Raw genomic sequence first — 21,449 nt, 5'->3', positions numbered from 1 at the left:
GGTCCCTTGAAATTCCATGTAAATTTTTGGATGGATTTTTCTATTTTGGCAAAAAATATTGAGATTTTTAAATAGCAGTTGCATTGAATCTGTACATTGCTTTGAGTAATATTGACATCTCAACAATATTGTCTTTCAATCTATGAATATGGGATGTATTTCTTTTTATTTATGTCTTAATTTCTTACAGTAATGTTTTGTAGCTTTTTATTGCGTGTCTTTCACTTTCTTGTTTAATTCCCTAAGTTTTTTATTATTTTAGAGCCTTTTGTAATTCTCATAATTTCCTTTTGAGATTGTTCATTTTAAGCATATAGAAATGCAACTGAGTTCTGTGTGTTGACTTTATATCCTGGTACTCTGCTGAATTTTGTTAGCTCTAATGGATTTTTGTGAAATTTTTAGGGTTTTCTTTCTTTCTTAGATTTTATTTATTTATTTTTAGAAAGAGGGGGAGGGAGGGAGAAAGAAAGGGAGAGAAACACCAATATCTGATAGAAGCATTGAGCAGTTGCCTCCCATAAACCCCCACCTGGCAACCTGGCCTTCAGCCCAGGCACGTGCCCTGACTGGGAATTGAACCTGTGACTTTTTAGATGGTGGGATGACACCCAACCCACTGAGTCTCACCAGTCAGAGCTAGGGCCTTCTAAATATAAGATTATATCATGTGCAAACAGAGATAATATTACTTGTTTCTTTTCCATTTGGATGCCTTTTATTCTTTTTCTTACCTAATTGCTCTAGCTAAAAATTCTAATATTATGTTGAGAGTGGGCATCCTTCTCTTGTTCCTGATTTTAATGTTAAGTCTTCAAGTCTTTCCCTATTGAGTATGATTTATTTGCTGTGGATTTTCATATATAGTTTTTATTATGTTGAGGTAGTTTCCTTCTATTCCTTGTTTGTTGAGTGCATTTTTTTAAAGGATGTTGAATTTTGTTAAATGCTGTCTGCATAAATTGAGATGATCATTTCCCCCCTTCATTCTTATTTTGTGGTGTATTACATTGATCAGTTTTTATATATTGAACTATCCTTGCATTCCAGGAACAAATCCTACTTGGTCATTAGTGATGAAGGAGCCATAGAATGTATATATCTTTATTTGTAATCCTCTATAGGTGCATATTCAGCTTTTTTTCTTCTAACAAAGCTATGAATAACAGCCTCCTATATATTTTCCCAAGTTTGTGTTTTTAATCTAGGTTAATATGTGTATTTCAGAATACACAGATTTCTAGATAGGAATCGCCAGTTAAGAAAATTAATGCATATTTAAAATTTTGATAGATACTACTGAGTAATCTTCAATGATACTGTTAATGCTTCTCCCATGGACTATATAGGAGGGGGCCTATAGTACTCCTAAGTACTGAATATACATCTTCTAAACTTTTGCTAGGTTGTAAATTTGAGATGTCTAGCTCACTCACAACATTTTTGTAAGGGTCACACGTGAAAAGATCTCTCATACCACCTGGCTTATTCTCAGCATTCTTTATCTTTTTATTTCACTGCCCAATCTGGCAATAGAATACCTGTAAGGGCTATAAAATGTCAGGGAATCTTAAAGAATAGAACTTACCATCAGATTTCATTGACTCTTTAAAGAAAGAAACCCCAATAGCAGTATTTCCAACCTGTAACATCTGAAGAGATGCAATAGCTGTAATAATATTTAGATGTTAAGTTCTGAGGCAGCGGGATCAATTAAAAAAAAAAAGTCTACCCTTTCCGTCCCTCTCCCCCAAAAGAAACTAGAGGCGTCCCCCAGCCTTTGCCTCAGGAGCCAAGCCGAGCTCCGGAACAGCTCCTCGCCCCAGCACCCCCGCAAGGCCCCTTAGGATCTTTCCTCTCCCTCTTCAACGGAGGAAGGAGGGCTTCTCCCTGTTCTAGTGTCCGGCGCCCTCGGAGGCCACGCCGGCCAGTCTCCCTTCAGGGTTCGGGCTCTCCACCCCCGAGTGCACCAGGGATCCCGAGAGCCACCCAGCGCTTGTTCTTTTCTGAGTGTCCCACAGAAGTCCGCGACCGTTACACACGTCCGATTTTGTTTTGAGGGGAAGTTGGTTTTGGAGACTGAACTTCTATGACCTGCGGCTCGAAAGCTGGAGCAATGTGTGAGTCGCAAGCCCGGACCTGCCTGTCATTCTCCTCAGACGTCAGAGCTGCGAGAAGCCACCCTTGAAGCTACTCCTGGAACTGGACTTGGGGCGCTGTCGGACCCAACTGCTATCAGCGTAGGATCAACCTTGTTCGCCTGGATTTCGGCTAATTTAACCTAAAGAGCTTTTTTTGAATTTTATTTTTTCCAAAGTCTACCACGTGAGAATTCAACTTCTAAGGCGGTGCGTGTGTGGGTTCCACGAAGTGCATTCTCCTGCGACAGGGAGGCGGGGGGGGGGGTCACCAAAAGGCCAGCGCCGAGAGAGTGGGAAAATCCTTTAGGTCCCGCGACCCGTGGAACACACTACCCTGAGAGCCCGCCTCCCGGCAGTCGCGACTGTGATCCATGGAACTAGGCAGAAAACCCTCTCGCCTCAATCTCAGCGGGTCTCGATTGGCTTGACACACCTAAGCTTTTCTATAGCCCTAACCTAGAGTCGTTTGGGTAGTGAATTCCTCCTTAAGGAGTTTGAAAGCAGCTTACGTGTTGTAAGAAACACGGTGATTGGCTGCAGCGCTCACGGAATCGGTCGGTAGTAAACACAGAGACTCCCGGGACCGTGGATTGGTCACTGTTCCGGGACCTTGTAAATTCTTCCGGATTCCGCGCACTGGCTGGCTGCTCTCCTTCCCCGCCCCCACCGCCTCCCCTGCTAATTGGTCACAGTTCTGCCCTAGGGGAGGAGGTGGTGTAGGCGTTATCGCGTTGCGTCACTTCCGTTTACTGTCGGCTGCCGCCGCGGTCCGCTCTGAATACCGCAGCGAAGGGGCCGAAGGAGCTGGGGGACTAGAGGCGGGGTGGGCGGGGAGGGTGGGCGGAAGGGGGAGGAAATCCCATCACTGAGACGCCAGCCTGGACGTTCCCGCCTCCTCCAACACAGTCGAGTCTGATCGGAGAAGGGTCGTTGCCTTCTCCTGCGGGAAGGGGGGCGGAGCCCGGCTCAGGTGAGGAGACCCTGTCAGCGCGAGTGGTGGTGGCGGCGCGCGCGGTCTCGCTCTCGTGGAGACTGTTGAGCACCAGGGGCGCTGGGCTAGCGGCGCAAGCAGTGTCGCGACAGGACATCTGGGGAGCGCGCAGACGCGTACTGGTGCCCCTCGGCTACCCTGCGTGTCTTTCTGAAGGGGTATTGTTACCCTACCGAGCGGAGGGGCCAGGAGGATGGGAGGCGGGTTCTTCTGCGCAGGCGTCCCCCTTGTCCCGAAGCCGGCTGGGTGGCTGCCGGGTTGGGCGGGGGCTCTTGCCCCCTCAGATCTAGGGGCGGAAGAGGTAGGTTACGGGGGTGCGGTGGAATAGGTCTCGGGACCTACAGCCTAGAGGATCTGCTGCCCTGCGGAATGGGGTCATGTGGCTCCCTTTCCCTGGTCTTGAGTCTCCTTGAGCGACAAGGTTTCCTTTCATCATAGCAAGGCCAAGGCGGTCTGGAATCGGGAACTGGCTGCTGACCCTGGAGGGGTGGAGCCAGTGTTTTGGAGCGGCCCAACTTATTATCAGAGGACTGAAGTGGTTATAAGCATTTATTGAGTGCCCACTACCAGGCTTCGTGGAAGTATAGCCGCTCTACCTTCTCCCCTTGCGGATTTGTACATAAATTCGTAAGACAGTGAGTTAAGGGGAAGTGAAGTTTAGGGTTTTTTTTTCCCCCTTCCAAAATGGGTCACTTATTTTTAAGTGAGTTTGCATTCTGGCATAGTGGAAGGTACTGTAGAAACTAATTCCTGAAAAGAATACAGATTCTAATTTAATTTGGAGGAATTTTTAAAATAAAGCCAAAGCAAAGTCTGGATTACTGATATGCTCGGATTCTGGTTGAGTGGAAAAAAGAAGCCCTTCACATTCAAGAATTAAACAAAATTTTTTCCCAAAATACGTCAATATATAGGGCGGAGCAAAAGTAAACTAAGTTTTTTCTGTATTATTTGTTACTTGTATTGTTTTCCATAGGAACAACTGTAAACCTATTTTTGCTCCAGTCTGTACTTTTCAGTTGTAGTAAATAGAAGATACTACATGCATTGGGATTTTTAGATGTTGAAGTGCCTTCCTCATCATTGATGGTTTGTTATTTTTGTATAGGCTGATGTGCCTTAGATATATAAAAAATGTGGGCTGGTGTCTCTATTTTCTAGAGAACTTGCTCTTCCTTGCAAAAGTCCTAGGATTTCCTTGTTGAGGGAGGTTGACCCTAAGCTAAAAGAGTAGAGGTGGAGGGGGAGCCGGGAAGAGCTCAGATGGGGAGAGAAGTTTTAGAGAAAAGCCTCTAAATGGAGCAGAGGCCTCCCATTATTGCTTTAACTGCCTCTGGAGATTTCAGCAAACTTGGGAAGACTGGCCGGGCCATGCAGCCAGCTTGATGACCTGCCAGGTAAGACAGATTGGTTGGAAACTAGTTCTGGGCCCTTGGATTTTGCTGAATTAATGAACTAGAACTTTTTAATTTAAAGAGTCCCGAAATCAACTTGTTTTCTGATATGTATTTTTTTCTCCTAAAAGTTTTGTCAAAACAGTGTAATTAGTTGAAGATACTGGCAAGCTGTTTTCTGGTTCATTGAGGTGTCTGTAGCAAAATTCCGAAAGATTTGGAAGAAAAACATAATTGAGTGTTTTTCTAAATTTAGGATCAGCAGTCTCAAAGGAGGCTTTGTTGCAAGACTCTCATGAGAAGTTGAAGTAATTTTTAAAAGTCACTTGGATACAAAATGCATGTAAATGTTTTAGTATGTAATGTACTTAATGTAAAGTACTTAGCATGAGTTACATGGAGTTCTTCAGTGTGGGTGAGAGAGTACTATCTTGTATACAGTCAGATATGACAACACTTGCTGTAGTGCTGACATAGGATCTTGAATCTGCTTCAATTTCTTCTTGGAAGGGAAAAGAAAAACCCAAGGTATTGATTCCATGTTAGTTTTCAACTTTTAAAAAAATGTACATTTATTATAAACAAATACTTTCCCCCTCTGCCAGTTTTAAGCTTTTGATTTCTATTTTACTGTACTTAGCATTTCTCAAATATGGATGTTATCTAGTAGAGCCAGTTTTTGTTAGTGCTGCAGGTGGGATGGAATGTAGCACTACACAGCACCTTTTGTCTAACTGTGCAGTGAACTTCTCATGCTAAAAGACCAGCTGTTTCTGAGTGAACTATTGTTCTTTACAGTTGTTTTCATCATTTTCATCACTGAATAGTGGCTTTTCATCTCAAGACCAATTTAGGAGGAGGGGTGACTTTCTACATAGATAGATGGAGAGTTGATTTATCTTTCTGACAGTTCAAACTTATTAGGAATTGTGTTGGAGCACTAACTTTATTGTAATATATTAGGCATAGATAACTTTCTTAGTATTCAGGATTATATTTTTGTAGATAATTTTCCTTCTGATCGTCTAACATATTTGAATGACATGTTTAAGATTCCAGTATTTCCTTGATTCTAAAACAGTTTTGATCCCACTTTAATCTTGAAGACAGGATGCCTCAGTAAGCATTATGCTATAGCCTGATTGACAGATTTTTTTTTCTTTCCTACTGTTACATGAAATATGTTGCATCTTATAATCACTGGCATCTAAGATTTAATGACATTTGGTACACTTAAAAGACTTTTGTACCAATTGATTCACTGTAATTATAACCAATTCATTTTCTAAATTTGTACTCTGAAGAAAGTATGTTATTGCCCTGACCGTGTATCTCAGTTGGTTAGAGCATCATCCCACACCCCAAAAGGTTGAGGTGGGTTTGGAGGCAACCAACCGATTGATGTTTCTCGCCCCCCCTGCCAAAAATCAATAAACATATTTTAAAAAATTTTTTAAATTTTGTTATTGAGGCAATCCTACTGGAAGTGATACTTTTTTCTCATATGAATGGAATTAACAAAGTGTTTGGTTTCTTTTACTAAGTTTGAAGGATGTTTGAGGGGTGAATCTCCTTTTAGAAATTAGACTTGGTAGTCTGTTACTTTGTGTACTTGATAACAAGTTTACAAATGCTGTATTTCCAACTTAAGTTTAAAATGATCAGGATGAATTATGCTAAACATGATTTTGAATATATTCTTTGTTCTGGACATACTATTTTTTGGTACAATTGATTTTTCACTATACCTTCATTAATCCATTATAATTTAAAATCCACTCAACAGTCTTCCTCTAAAAATGCAAGACCTTCTGTTTAGTCCTTCTGTTTTAGTCTCTACTGCAGAGAGGTTTTGAGGAAAGATAGGGAGAAGAAAACCCACAGTTTTGGGTTTCAGTTGTGAGGGGAACCCACAGGTGGTACAAAAATCTAAATACATTAATAACATACATTGTAGTCTTTATTTTGAGTGGAATGTCTAAAGCAACTCACCAGGAAAAGTGTCAGTTTCTTGCTGAATGCTGTTGATTTGATAAGTGATTCAGAAGTGAAGGAATATACTACTTTGAAAGTAAACTAGGTACAGAAATGAATGAAATCTATTTTTTTCTCTATTGGAAAGGCACTATCAATAATAGTGTCTATAAAGCTGCGATGTGGCTTTTTTCTTGATAAAGTGGTTTTGTTTGTTAAGAAATATGTTTCTTGATCTGTCATGGTGAAAAGGCAATGAAAGCTTTTTTTCAAAATGATGAAAAGGTTGTATGTGGGGAGCGTAACTGAGGGTGGCAGGCAACATTTTCTAAATAATAGAGGAAAAATACATTTAGACTTCTTAAGCAGATGTTAAAATAGAGACACTCTCAGATTTGTAAGTAGCTGAAAGAAGCCATTTCTCGTTGGTTTTTTATACCTTTGTGAAGTTTGTATGATCTTTAGAGCTTTAACTGGCTACAGATGTTCTTTTATCCCCCTAGGTAATCCGCTAGCTGGCTCTTCATTTTAAGTTTTAGGAAAATGTAATACCCAGAAAAGGGAAATTTCTAGGCCAATTACAGTGTGAGTATAAAATTCTAAACAGGATAAAGCAGTGAAATTTGTCATAAATTACTTTTAAGTTGAAAGGTAGTGTTTTCAGTCAGTCATGTAACTGGTTGTCCTGGGCATGCCCATCTTTCAGATAGCACTCTGCTGGTGGGCCACCACCCTGACAGGCCACCTCTCTGACAGGGTTGGGCAGGCCAAGATTTTCACTGTATGACAGGCAAGCCTGCTGCCAGGAATGTACTCTGTCACCCTTGCCTTCTCCCCAAAGCTCTGATCCCTGATTATTGTTCTGCACCAGGCTCATGGAAGGCAGTGTTGGGGAGGAGCCAGTAGCAAGAGGCAGTGGGAGAAGGAAGAACTCATTCTGCCTTCTCCTCACCTTCCAAACTGGGGTCTGTTGGCCGTGGTGAAGGCTTGGCATTGGCATTAAGGGAGGATTTGAGAAAGAGAAGTCCCTCCTGCCACCTCTTCTACAACCCTTGCTCTGATTTTTACTCCAGTAGCTGTTGTTTTACACGCCCATCTTTTCATTCTCATTGACCCCCATCCTTGACCTTGAGCCTGCTTTTCAGCTTTATCTCCTTATCCCCTCAATCTCTTAATCCTTATTCCAAGCCTTGCTCACCCTTGTAACTACATACTATTCTCTCCTGAGTAGTTTGTTTTCATCCACCTGGGCCGGATCTTACTGGGGACTTGTTTCCAATACAGCAAAGTCAGGTTTTGTGGTTGGACTTGAGTTTATAACTCTTCTCCTTCACTTACAGTGCTGATTGGGTGATGTTGGCCCTAGTCATGGGGATGACAGTTACTACTTGACAGTCATCCATAAGAGATAATATATATAAAGTACCTATACAACCTGCATTTTAGTAGGCATTCAACCCTTGCATTCCATCCAACTAACTCTCCACCCTTCAACTAATAGAAGTATAATAGTATGTGTGGTACACTTAGCAGGTGCTTTGACAGTTTGCTACCATAGTAACAGATTAAAGGCATACTTTGTGATGATCTTGGAAGGTAATATTGCTGAGCAAATGCTAGGCAATTAATTTCACAAAATTGAGTAGCATGGTGTATGTATAAATTGAAGGCTGCCTTTACACTATAGTCTCATTTATCCTATATATTTGAAGAATGAGATTCCACATACATGCATTTTCCATATATGAAACTTATTTATGTCAGTGATTTTCAAACTTTTGACTTCGGGATTCCTTTATACATTGAAAAATTATTGGTGAGTCTGAAGAGCTTTTTGTGAGTTAACTATTTTTCCAAAACAAATTCTTAGGGAAAAGAATGGCAGTTTAAAAAAAACTTTATTTTTTAGAACAGTTTTTGATTTCTAGGAAGATTGTGAAGACAGAATAGAGAGTTTCCATATACCCACAATCAGTTTTCCTGTTATCAATGTCTTACCATTAGTATGGTAAATTTATTAGAATTAATGAACCATCACTGATACATTATTAACTAAAGTCCATTCTTTACTCAGGCTCCCTTCGTTTTCACCTCTTGTTCTTTTTCTGTTCCAAGATCTCATCCAGGACACCACATTACATTTAGTCATCTTGTCTCCTTAGGCTCCCCTTGGCTATGACAGTTTCTCAAACTTTTGTTTTTGGTGACTTTGATAGCTTTGAGTATTCATCATTTATTTTGTAGACTGTCCAGTTGGGGTTTGTCTGATGTTTTTCTCATGATTAGACTGGGGTTGCAGGTTTTTGTGGGGAAGACCACGGAGAAAAAGTGCCGTTCTCATCACATCAACACGGGATGCCCACTAACACGCATACTATGAACATAGCTTATCACCACTGGTGGTGCCCTAGATCACCTGGCTGAGAAAATGTTTGTCATGTTTCTCCACTGTAAAGTTACTCTTTGCCCCTCCCTTTCTGTACTGTTCTCTGGAAGGAAGTCACTGTGCATAGCCCACACTTAAGCAGTAGGGAGTGGGGAGTGTGCTCCATCTCCTTGAGGACAGAGTAGCTACATAAATTATTTGGAATTCTTCTGCTCAGATTTGTCTCTTCTCTCCCATTTATTTATCTGACCAACCATTTATATCAGTATGGACCTATGGATATTTATTTTACACTTTGGGTTATAATCTAATATTATTTTATGTATCTTTTTGCTCAAACTATTTCAGCTTTGGCCTATAAGAACATTTTCTCCTATTGGGTACTGTCCCTTTCACATATTCCCATTATCATGTTTGTTTGTTTGTTTGTAGCATTTCCTTACTTTCTGGCACTACAAGATTCTGCAGGCTTATTTTGTGTATTTCCTGCCTCAGTCCTAGAATCAGCCATTTCTCCAAGAAGCCCTGGTTCCTTTTATTAGCGAATGGTATTTGAAACCAACATCTGTGCACTGGGAATGTTCATTGTCATTATTTCACATTTTGCAAATCTCTTTAATGTCTAGTTTAATAGAAGACAGATTAGTTGCAATGTAAAATCTGAAACTATATCAATGAACTTTTCATATTCTGTTACATGGAAATACATTAATTTATATCTTGTACTTTGAGTAGAATTTTTTTACCCATACCTTATTTTGTAACATAACCTCATGGTTACAACATTAGTCATTTGGAAAATGTTGATTCACTGAGTTATGCAGATCTTTCAGATGTTGACACATTTATTATACAATATTTTTTAAAGTCACATTTTATTAATGTCACTAATGATCTCATTAGAAGAGCACTGGAAAGCTATCAAGCTCACAGTGACAGATACAGATATTCCAGAATTCTAATTTTCACCTGAAAGCTCAGATTTTGTCTGAGGCAAGAAATACTGTAAGTTGTTTTCCTTGAAATGACAAGCTCATTTTATTCATTTCCAAGAAAATGCCTGGCAAATGCTCAAGTCTGAATAACCATAGTTTGTCATTCACTCTTCCAAGTAAAAATGCTGTTCTCTGAAAGAAGCAGTGATTGCTGCTTGTGACTCAAAAATTGCACAGTATTTTTTCCTTGAGACAACATCTTATTTCAATATGCAGCACAATTACTCCCAAGTGTACTTCCCATTTCATCTCACATAATATCAAAAAACACATATATGCACTCATGAATCAAGACTAAATAACAAGCCCTGGCTGGAATGGCTGGAGTGCCGGCCTGCAGACCAGCAGGTCACTGGTCCGATTCCTGATTCTCAGTCAGGGCACATGCCTGAGTTGTGGGCCATGTCCTCAGTGTGGGGTATGTGAGAGGCAACCACACACTGATACTTCTCTCCCTCTCTTTCTCCCTCCCTTCCCCTCTGTCTAAAAGTAAATAAATAAAATATTTAAAAAGAAAAAGAACCCTGACTGACACTGTGTTTAAACATGAAAATATTTTTACAAAAATTATCTGTAAAGTGATGATAGTCTTTAGTTCAAAATTATGTGCCTCATGGCTAACTTCTCTGATGACTCACTGTAATCATTAACATCAGTTATGAGCATTCACTATCCAATACCTACCTTCCTTCCCTTACCTGTTTTCCTGCCAGAATGGATACATAGCTTCCCCCACCTCAAACCTCTCCCCACCTTTACCTTTGTCTAGAATATCCTTTATATCTCATTTTATCCTAAACCAGTACCTAGCTCTGTTGTCAGTGCCACCAGGAAGCCGTAAATAACCTTTGTCTTTGAGCCACCATGTACACTTTATCACTTATGTGGTACTTAATGCTTCCTACTTTGTAATATGGTTGTGTATGGCTTGTTTCTGCTAAGCATCACTGACAGGTCGGGCTATGCTATATAAATCTCTGTTCCACAGCAGTTAACCGTGAACAAAGTAAGCACTTTAAAACATTGGATGAATGAATTTGTATACCAAGTACACAGCACCTGCCAGGGCTGTTGAGATCTCTAGGGCTTCAGGTTGCTGGACCTCTTCTCCCCTGGTGGGTCAGCTGCTCATTTTGCATCTGTCAACCTGCAGTCATGTCTTCCCTTATTTTAGAATTGCTATTGCTGATCTTCAGTTAGGAAACTAGAAAGACTTGAATGTTTGTTTAAAACAGAAGAATGAAGCCCTGGCTGGTGTAGCTCAGTGGATTGAGCGCGGGCCGGGAACCAAAGTGTCCCAGGTTTGATTCCCAGCCAGGGTACATGTCTGAGTTGCAGGCTATAACCCCCAGCAACTGCACATTGATGTTTCTCTCTCTCTCTCTATCTCCCTCCCTTCCCTCTCTAAAAATAAATAAATAAAATCTAAAAAAATCTAAAAAAAAAAAAAAAAGCAGAAGAATGTGTGAGGGTTTGAGGGACTTTCCTGTAAGAAATCTCTCATACATGTGTTTTGATCTTCTTTTGGATATTCTGAGACTTTTTCTCCCTTCCTAATAGCACTCTGATTTCCTGTCCATTAATGATTTTGACCCCCGCCTTTTATGTATAATCTTGTTTGGGTGGATAAAAAGCAACCAGCCTTCTACTGTGTAAGTAAAAACAGAAGGAAATACCCTTCCTCTTTGCTTGCCCAGCACAATCAGGAGTGGGGGGTAGGTGTTCCCTAAGCCTAGTATGTAGGAGGTCTCCCTGGAGCTTTGAATCTCGAGCATGTGATGTGTATACTGAAGGAACTTTTGGAGGCTATTTATTACAGAGGAAGTAGCTGAAGGAAACTTCCTAATGTACCAGTGTGACTGTGGATTTTGCTTTCTAACTCTTCAGAATTCCTTTGCTGTCTCATTATCTTCAGCATCCCAAATCTTTGCTTTCTCAGATATCTTTAGCTCAAGTAAGCCAGAGTTGGGTTCTCTTGGTTCTAAGTAAAAAGCCTTACCTGACAGACTGTTATAACTACATCTAGCTGTATTTTAATGCCCAAATTAATTAGATTTTTTCAGTTATGCGAGAAAGCCCAATTGAAAAAGTATGTGGTATATTATTTTGTTAATGACTTTTAAAACAGTATTTACTAATGTTTACTACATGGGGTTTCTTAATGCTAAGTGGCACCTTAGAATCAAAGAACTAAATTGAGATTTCTCATTAACTTAATTTTGGGACAGCGATGGGAGTTTGGGAATAAAACATATAAAGTATATATACAAAAATGCCCTTTCCTAACGGGCAGTAGCATCTGTTTGTTTGTATGGTTACACAACTTTATTCTTTAGTGTCACCAAGTGTGAGCAGCAGATACTGTCTGGGCTCTAACCAGATCCCCTTGATCCCTGTTACCAGTCTGTGCACCCGTGGTGCAGCTTCTGTATGCTTTTGCTTCTAATGGCTTGCATCTGTGACTCTTAAGAGGACCAGGTCTTGGGTGACTGGCATCACTTTGTACGTGGTCCCGGAAAGCTGGAAGTTTCTGTCCCCTGGAGAGGCTCTTAGCTGTTGATGACTAATAATGCAGGGCTACAAAAGACCAGTTCCTTTGTTGTGAGGTGACTTAAACTCATTTATACTCCAGAGCTTCCCACCAGACCAGGCTTAGGCTGGGATTTTGCCCCAAATTGCACCCTTGCTTGGCTGCTGCTGTTTTCCTCTCATGCTCCTCACTCCTAGTTTCTCCTGGGAGCACCTCCTTCATAAATCACTTGCACTTGAATCATTCTCTCAAGGTCTGCATTTGGGAAACCTTACCTAAGATGGTATGAATCTAAGCCTTCTTCATATTCATGGTCTTTAGAATCACTTTTGGACATCATAGTAATGCCCTACTATTTCCCATTCATTCTTGGAATATCAGTGGTGGCACTTTGGGGTGGCCAAAACATATGTTTAAAAATGCTACTGCATCAGCCCCGGCTGGTATGGCTCACTGGATTCAGCACCAGCCTATGAACCGAATGGTCGCTGGTTTGATTCCCTGTCAGGTCACATGCCTGGGTTGCGCACAAGGCCCCCGGTTGGGGGTGAGCAAGAGGCAATTAATCATTGTTTATCTCACACACGGATGTTTCTCCCCCTCTCTTTCTCCCTTCCTTCTCCTTTCTCTGAAATAAATAAAATCTTTGCTAAAAGATGCTAGTGCATCAGCTGCATTTCTCATTTGGTTTGACTTATGCTTCACTTTTACCTTAATTGAGTTATGCACATGTTACTGGATATTAAAAAATGTCTCTTAAAAGTCTATTAGTGCACTCACAGCAATAGAATGCTCTTCTCTGCATAACTTGTCCTTACTGATCCATTCAGAAATATTGGTCAGTACATACTGTATTTAATTGCATTACCTGGCATGTGATATAATAACTATTTATTTAAATACTGAATCATCAGAAGTGTCCTCTCCTAAAATGCTTTAAATAATATAGGAATTATCTTTTCCACAGCATTTAATAGATACTTTCTATAAAACTGGTACCAATGCCTTTTCAGGGGTTGGGGAGTAATACTTTGGCAACTTTTTCTAACTTCATATGTGTGTGGTTCTAATCTGTTCTGGCTCTCGTCTTTTTAGATTTTAAGAACAAATTTTACCAAAAGTATATGTAGTTTGCTAAGTAAAGATCACTTAAAGAATTGAATAGTTCCACAAGATTTGTTAAGACAAACACCAGACCTTAGCCTCTCTGCTTTCCATTTTCTCTTCCCCAAGGCTATCACTTTCAATTCTTAGCTAATTCTTTTGATAATTGTGTGCCTATCCTAAAATGATATACTTGGAGCTACTTAATTTTTTTACTAGATATTATCTATTGGCTTCCCCTTGGTTAGAGTAAGAACTTTGTTAAATGAATTTGTTAATTCCTCCTTATAATTCCACTAGTTTTGGTCTGTGCATTTCAGTGAACACTCCTGCCTCCATCTTCACAGTATACCATATTTTTCAGGCTGTAAGACGCATTGGACCATAAGATGCATCTAGGTTTTAGAAGAGGAAAATAGGAAAAAAATTTTGAAGCAAAAAATATGGTAAAATATTTAATAACATAAATAACATAGGCCACCACCCCCCTGCTCCCACAGCAAGCCGGGTAAGCTACATTCGGACTATAAGACGCACCCCCCATTTCCCTCCCAAATTGGGGGGTGTGTCTTACAGTCTGAAGAATACAGTAATTAGAATTTTCATTAGATTAGCAGTTCTCAGAATATACTCCAAGGATCCAAAGGGGTCTCTGACACTTTTTCAAGGGATCCGTGAGGTCAAAACAATTTTTATAATAATGCAAAGACCTATTTGCTTTTTTTCACTCTCATTCTTCCATTAGTGTACAGTGGAGTTTTCCAGAGGCCATGTGATGTACGATATTGCAAAAGTGTAAATGCACCAGCAAATATGAGAATCCGGATGTCTTCTCTTAATGCAAAATGTAAAAACACTGCCACTCTTCTCATTTTGAGGGGGAAATAAAATTTTTATAAAAGTTGTTTAGATTAACATATAATTATTTTAAAATAAATTAACAAATATTTTATAATTTTCTTAGTTTTAAATTACCTAGAGCTTTTAAAAGTTTACCCTAGCTTCTTTTTTTTATTTTTAAAAGATTCTATTTACTTATTTTTAGAGGGGAAGGGAGGGAGAGAGAGAAACATCAATGTGTGGTTGCCTCTCACGAGCCCCCTACTGGGACCTGGCCCACAACCCAGGCATGTGCCCTGATTGGGAATTGAACCTACTGGTTTGCAGCCTGGCACTCAATCCACTGAGCCACACCAGCCAGGGCCACCCTAGCTTCTTATCATAGCCGTAGGCAGGAGGAGCCAGAGCTCAATAAATGCTAGTTGAAGATGTCTGCATTGCTTGCACATGTGTATTGTAACACCAGTGCTTCTGGCCTTCTATTGTTTTTGTGCTCTTCTGGATGATCACCTCTTACCCAGTACAATTGTGCATTTCCAAAGTCATCTGTACATTACATGCATGTAGAGGGGTTTTAATTGTCAGAAGGACATTGTACTGGATATTTGTCATTTGCAGCTGCCCAAAATCTTTTGAACACCTCCTTTACATCTGGATAGCCTGCAGATTGTGAGCCCACTTTCCCAAGGTAGAATCATAGTTTCAGTGCAGATACAAGATCTAGGTTCCCTTGGTCATATGTACTTGAGTAGGGTTTCGATGCAGATGTGAGCAATATGGAACAATATTGCACATTTAGAACTATTCTCCAATATGATAACCATTTAAATTAATTAAAATTAAAAGTTCAGTTCCTCAGTTGCACTGGCCACATCACAAGTGCTCATGGACACATATGACTGACAAGTGCATAACAGAGCATCAAAGCTGATAACTTCCATCAGTGTAAAAAGTTCTGTTGGATAGTGTTGGTCTAGAAGGTGCAATGGCAACTACTTTTCTGAGCAGCTAATCCAGAGCAAGATCCATGCAAAGCTGCAGGTGGTAGAGGTGGCAGTGGCACTAGTGAGTTTTCTAGAATGGTTCCACAATGTGGTTGGGTGCTCTGAGGCATTCAAGCATAGCTCTCCCATCCTCCTAGAGATTTTGTGGCTTTCCCAGCATCCCTTAATCATAACCTCTTTCTCCTAAAATCAATTGAGTGGACTCCACCTTGCTCAGTTAAGGACTCCGACTTATGCTGAGGTGACTTCTGACACTCTTGATGTTGGAAAGGACAGTTGAATAACCCAATTAGCTAGTTTTATGGCTAAGATTAGCTTTGATCTGATGTATTTCATTTCCACCATAAACTGTCTTATTAAATGATATTGAGATGAAAGAATATTGCCATTAAGGAGAAATTAGTTTGAAGTATCTCAAAATAGCAAATTGCAGTTATTAACTTAGAGAACAAGGGTTTCTGTAGATTTTGATCATCTCTAGGGTCACCATGTTAGTTTCACAACTTCCAGAGCCCCTTAAGAGAAAAGGAAGCCTCTGCTTTTATACTGCCCTGAAGACGACCTGACTACAAGGCATAGCGGGACATTCCAGGCATCTGTAAAGTGTTTCGAAGAGGGCCTGAATTGTGTTCTGAGAACATGAGTTGATCTCCAGGGCTGTGCTACGGCATCTATTATAGGGCTGACGATCTTTAGGCAGATGGGAAGTTAAATGATTGTATGGACTGTTTACCTGTCCTCCAGTGTTATTTCACCATCTGCCTTTGTGGGGGTTGTGCTAAGCTATCTCAGGAGTCTCTTTTCGAAGGTCTCTAGGCCTTGGCATCAAAATGATGCTTTCTGAGACCACAATATCCTTGCTACTTACCTTTCCTATAAAAAGTGGGGATTGAACGTTAAGAGGTAGCATTCTAGTGAATGACCTTTTGTAGAAAAGAATGATAGTTTCTTCTTAAACTCAAGATAACTGACATTTCAAAATATAAGGAGGCTTTTTCCTTAATCATATTTCTGCTGCTTGTCAAAGAACAAAGGCATTGAACAGAATATCATCCTTTTAAATTGCTGTGCTACAGCCCTGACTGTTGTGGCTCGGTCGTTTGAGTGCCATCCCATGTACTGAAAAGAGGCAGTTTCGACTCCCCGTCAGAGCACATACCCAGGTTGTGGGTTCGGTCCTTGGTTGGAGCACTTACAAGGCAATCAACCAATGTTTCCCTCTCTCCCCTCTGCCTCCTTCCTCTCTCTCTAAAAGCAACGAAAAAAAAGTCCTTGGGTAAGGATAAAAAATTTTATAAAATAAATAAATTGGTGTTCTGGGTTGAAATGCTATTTATTTGGAAAGTTAGTCTTTTATGCCCCCCTCTGGACATAAAAGATCCCCCCATCTGGATTGTTTGTCTCTTGTTTTTCTTTCCCCATTAGTTTTTTATTGAGGTATAATTTATTGAGCTGTATTAAGGTATAATGTACATACCATAAAATTCCTTGTTTTAAGTGTACAATTCAAATATTTTTAGAAAATTATGAGTTGTACAGTCATCACAATTTAATTTTAGACCATTTCCATCACCCCCCTCCCACCAAAATTCCCTCTTCCCGTTGACAGTGCTTCTGTCATCCCACTCCCAACCCCAGATAACACCGAATCTTTCTGTATAGACTTACCTTTTCTGTGCCACAGGCACGAGCTGCCATTGTACTGTCTTTTATTGAGTGCATTTCCATCAAGTCCACCTGTCTTAGTATCACCTCCATTCCACTTCCCTTGGCATCTCGGCAACCAGTTCCTGAGCCTTTGGGTGGGTGGGGAGCTTGTATCTCAGTCAGGATGTTTTATCCACTGCCAGTTTAGGATTTAGCTTTCTGGGTATGCTGAGTCAGTTGTCAGTCATTCATTTACCTGTTCACCAGCTTCCAGAATGCTATTGATATTTATTTCTCATTCTTTTTTTCCTGGTGGGTTTATACTTTTAAAACAAAAACAAAACCAAAAAACTTTAGTGTATTTTTAATGGGGTTTCAGAAATAAGCATGTGTGGTGGGGAGGTAAATACATGTGTGCAATCTACTACCATCTATACCTAGAAATCTTCCCCACTAATATTGACTTACCCTTTTCACTTATTTAAGGTGACTTAAAGACTCTGGAATGTGCTCATTGTCCTTAAGGAATGTAGAACTCCAGTTAACTTCTGAGGGATACATATTCTATCATGCACACGTTGGTCTTTTCTAACACGGGCCCTGCGTGTTAAAAGTGGGTCATGTGAAGAGTGAAGGGGAGCCTGTTAACAACCAGTAGCTGACCCTGACCCCACATGTGTGCATGCTTCCCGGGCTGTATCTGAGTCAGCATTTGCTCCTTGTTTGACAGGTTTTTAGTCTGTTTGCCCATTACCAAAAACGTCACAAGCATTTAAAGATCCAAGCTTGGTCCTCCATGCCTCTCTCTTTGTCACACCCTCTGTGCTTTGGCTTTGTCTTAAGTTTTTTTAAGTCTTAACACTTTCTTTTCCCATAGGATCATGGATTTTCCTGGACACTTTGAACAGATCTTCCAGCAACTGAACTACCAAAGACTTCATGGCCAGCTCTGTGATTGTGTCATCGTAGTGGGAAATAGGCATTTTAAAGCCCACCGCTCTGTACTGGCAGCCTGCAGCACGCATTTCCGAGCCCTGTTCTCAGTGGCGGAGGGAGATCAGACCATGAACATGATCCAACTGGATAGCGAGGTAGTGACAGCAGAGGCCTTTGCCGCACTGATTGACATGATGTATACCTCCACCCTCATGCTGGGGGAGAGCAATGTTATGGATGTCTTATTGGCAGCCTCTCACCTGCATTTGAACTCTGTTGTTAAGGCATGTAAACATTACTTAACGACAAGGACGCTGCCCATGTCTCCCCCCAGTGAGCGTGCTCAGGAACAGAGTGCCCGCATGCAGCGCTTCTTTATGCTGCAGCAGCTGGGACTAAGCATCGTGAGCTCAGCCCTCAGTTCCAACCAGAGCAGTGAGGAGCAGCAGGCCCCCCTGAGCTCGTCGATGCGCAGTAACCTGGATCAGCGGACACCGTTCCCCATGAGACGCCTTCATAAGCGCAAGCAGTCTGCAGAGGAACGGGCCAGACAGCGCCTCCGACCCACCATGGATGAGTCTGCCATTTCCAATGTTACACCAGAGAATGGGCCTTCAGGGGTTCATTCTCGAGAGGAATTCTTCTCACCAGATTCTCTGAAAATTGTGGATAACCCTAAGGCCGACGGAATGACTGACAACCAGGAAGACAGTGCCATCATCTTTGACCAGCCTTTCGGTGCTCAAGAAGACGCCCAGGTGCCTAGCCAGTCTGACAACAGCGTCGGCAACATGGCACAGTTGTCCATGGCTTCTCGCGCAACTCAGGTTGAGACTAGTTTTGAGCAGGAAGCTGCAACTGAGAAAAGTGGTTTTCAGTGTGAAAATGGTGAGGTTGGCCTTGGTGAGAAGGAGCACATGAGAGTAGTGGTTAAATCGGAGCCCTTGAGCTCTCCTGAACCTCAGGATGAAGTGAGCGATGTGACCTCACAAGCAGAAGGCAGCGAATCTGTGGAGGTGGAAGGAGTTGTGGTCAGCGCTGAGAAGATAGACCTCAGCCCTGAGAGCAGTGATCGGAGTTTTTCAGATCCCCAGTCTAGCACTGACAGGGTAGGTGATATCCACATTTTGGAAGTCACAAATAACTTAGATCATAAGTCTACTTTTAGCATTTCAAATTTTCTTAACAAGAGCAGAGGAAGTAACTTTAGTGCAAATCAGAACAATGACGATAATATCCCAAACACCACGAGTGACTGCAGGCTGGAGTGTGAGGCCCCGTATTTGTTGAGTCCAGAGGCTGGGCCTGCGGGTGGGCCCTCCTCGGCCCCTGGCCCTCATGTAGAAAACCCATTCAGTGAGCCTGCAGACTCCCATTTCGTTAGGCCCATGCAAGAAGCGATGGGCCTGCCATGTGTGCAGACATCAGGCTATCAAGGAGAACAATTCGGGATGGATTTTTCCAGATCTGGTTTGGGCCTCCACTCCTCCTTCTCCAGGGTAATGATGGGTTCCTCGAGAGGAAAGGCCAGTAACTTTCCATACTACCGCCGTATAGCTCCCAAAATGCCAATTGTAACTTCTGTCAGGAGCTCACAGATACCAGAAAACTCTGCCAGTTCCCAGCTTATGATGAATGGGGCCACGTCCTCATTTGAGAATGGGCACCCTTCCCAGCCTGGCCCTCCACAGTTGACCAGGGCGTCTGCTGATGTCCTGTCAAAGTGCAAGAAGGCTTTATCAGAGCACAATGTCTTGGTTGTAGAGGGAGCTCGCAAGTATGCCTGTAAAATCTGCTGCAAGACTTTTTTGACCTTGACAGATTGCAAGAAGCACATTCGTGTCCACACAGGTGAAAAACCCTACGCCTGCCTGAAGTGTGGCAAGAGGTTCAGTCAGTCCAGCCACCTGTATAAACATTCTAAGACGACGTGCCTGCGCTGGCAGAGCAGCAGTCTTCCAAGCACTTTGCTCTAACCTTGACTTTTAGAGATCGTGCTGATTCTGGTTGTAGGACCGAAACTAAAATGTGTTTTGGTTGAGGGCTAATGCCCCTGGGTTTGAGGTTTCAGGCTGTCTGATGGCCTTTGCAGATTTCCATGACTCGGTGGAGAACTAATAGTGCGAGTGCTGCTGCGTTTCTGAGTGCGATGCACGCTTTCAGAGAGATGCGGTCCTCCAAACCGCATTCTTCCTTAGGGCCGAGTAACGCAGTAAGAGAGTAGTTTATAATTGATGTTAAAAGTGGCACATGTAAAAATTAAAAATTAAAGTGCAAAAAAAGTTTTTTAGCAATTTTTTAAAAACTCTGTGAAGCATTTAATTAAATTTCGTATACCCTCTGATGGGGATATTATATACCTGTACAGTGACATAAAACTCATTTATGTGTAACCAGTGGCAACCTTGTGCCCGTCTGAAAGGCCCTCGAGGACGACACACCTGTTGGCCACAAATGCTTTAAAGCCTATCATGAGCACGTCCTCGGCCTCAAGAAGTACTGTATTTTTTATTTTTGTCTGATTTGCAGTCACAGACACTGCGCTTCGATGGTGCTGACACTGGGTCCGGAGTGAGCATTCTCTGGGCTGTTAAGTGTATATACTTTTGAAAACATCACTGTTAGATAGATGTTTTAACAATTATCCTGGTTTTAAAAACAAAGTTGTAAATGCAGTGTGTACTTGTAGGGAGTGATAAGTAAGATATTGTTTCTGTGTGTGCTGTTTTAGCAGTATTTTAACCAACTTGTATACATATGTTACAATTCCACGTTTGGAAGTCAGAAAAGAGCTAGTGTTTGTCTTTGTTCCGATGATGTGGAGTCCTGTTTGGTGGGATCTGTCATAGCACATTCACCCTTTGCTCCATCCAGATTTCGGGGCCAGTCTGGCCCGACACGGCTCACCCAGTGGCACACCTGTTCTCTGTTCACTTCTTCACCCTCTCACGTCCTGTAAGGCTTCATTCCCAGGCCTAGATTGCTATTTTCGGTTACAGGCTAACCAAAAACCGCAGGTGTTATTACTGTTATATACTCCGAAGTGCAGAAGGTGAACTTTGGTTGTTGTCCCGGCCCAGTACTGAGTGTTTGAAATCTAAACATAGCAGTGTTCACGGTTATTTTCCAGGCTTTATAAGACAGTTGGATTGCCCAGAACTAGAAGTCACCAAGTAGATTCTGAGACTGTTGGGAGAGACCTTTGGGTCACTGTCCAGGGCCTCTTCAGGTCCCACTGCCTCACCCCCCCAGCCCACCTTGCAGTCATGCGGCCCCATGCTGTCAGGGCTGCTGTGGCACCTGTGTCGGGCTGAGCGCTTCCTGGGAACAGCACAAGTTACTGTGTCTCCGTAGAGCTCCTGAGGTCAGTTTAAATCATGCATGAACATGTGCTCATTTTTTATACAGCTTTTTAAGACACCAACCATTGTGCATAATTGAGAGAAATCCTTTGGTTCTTCTGTTTAGAAAGTTAAATATGTGTAGCCTAAAACAAAAATTAGCCTT

General features: G+C 41.7%; 1 protein-coding gene across 2 annotated transcripts; it reads left to right on the top strand.

Moving 5' to 3' along the window:
• Positions 1–2,988: 2,988 nt before the first annotated feature.
• Positions 2,989–20,224, top strand: ZBTB5 (zinc finger and BTB domain containing 5). Of its 2 annotated transcripts, none has more exons than XM_045840759.1 (2): positions 2,989–3,111; positions 17,884–20,224. In XM_045840759.1, the coding sequence occupies exon 2, from the start codon at positions 17,888–17,890 to the stop codon at positions 19,916–19,918; it is 2,031 nt and encodes a 676-aa protein (XP_045696715.1). In that variant the 5' UTR covers positions 2,989–3,111; positions 17,884–17,887; the 3' UTR covers positions 19,919–20,224. The 2 variants fall into 2 exon arrangements, with proteins under 2 accessions (XP_045696715.1, XP_045696716.1); XM_045840760.1 differs by lacking the exon at positions 2,989–3,111 and adding an exon at positions 3,124–4,529.
• The last annotated feature ends 1,225 nt before the right edge of the window (positions 20,225–21,449 follow it).

The sequence above is a fragment of the Phyllostomus hastatus genome, unplaced genomic scaffold (assembly GCF_019186645.2).
Source record: "Phyllostomus hastatus isolate PE091 unplaced genomic scaffold, TTU_PhHast_1.1 phas_contig_34, whole genome shotgun sequence".
In the NCBI taxonomy this organism is placed as follows: Eukaryota; Metazoa; Chordata; class Mammalia; order Chiroptera; family Phyllostomidae; genus Phyllostomus; species Phyllostomus hastatus.
This window is presented reverse-complemented; position numbering and strand designations above follow the sequence as displayed.

Bases quoted from the DNA above. Each gene is read 5' to 3' on its own strand.
- ZBTB5 (XM_045840759.1), top strand. From the start codon at position 17,888: ATGGATTTTCCTGGACACTTTGAACAGATCTTCCAGCAACTGAACTAC.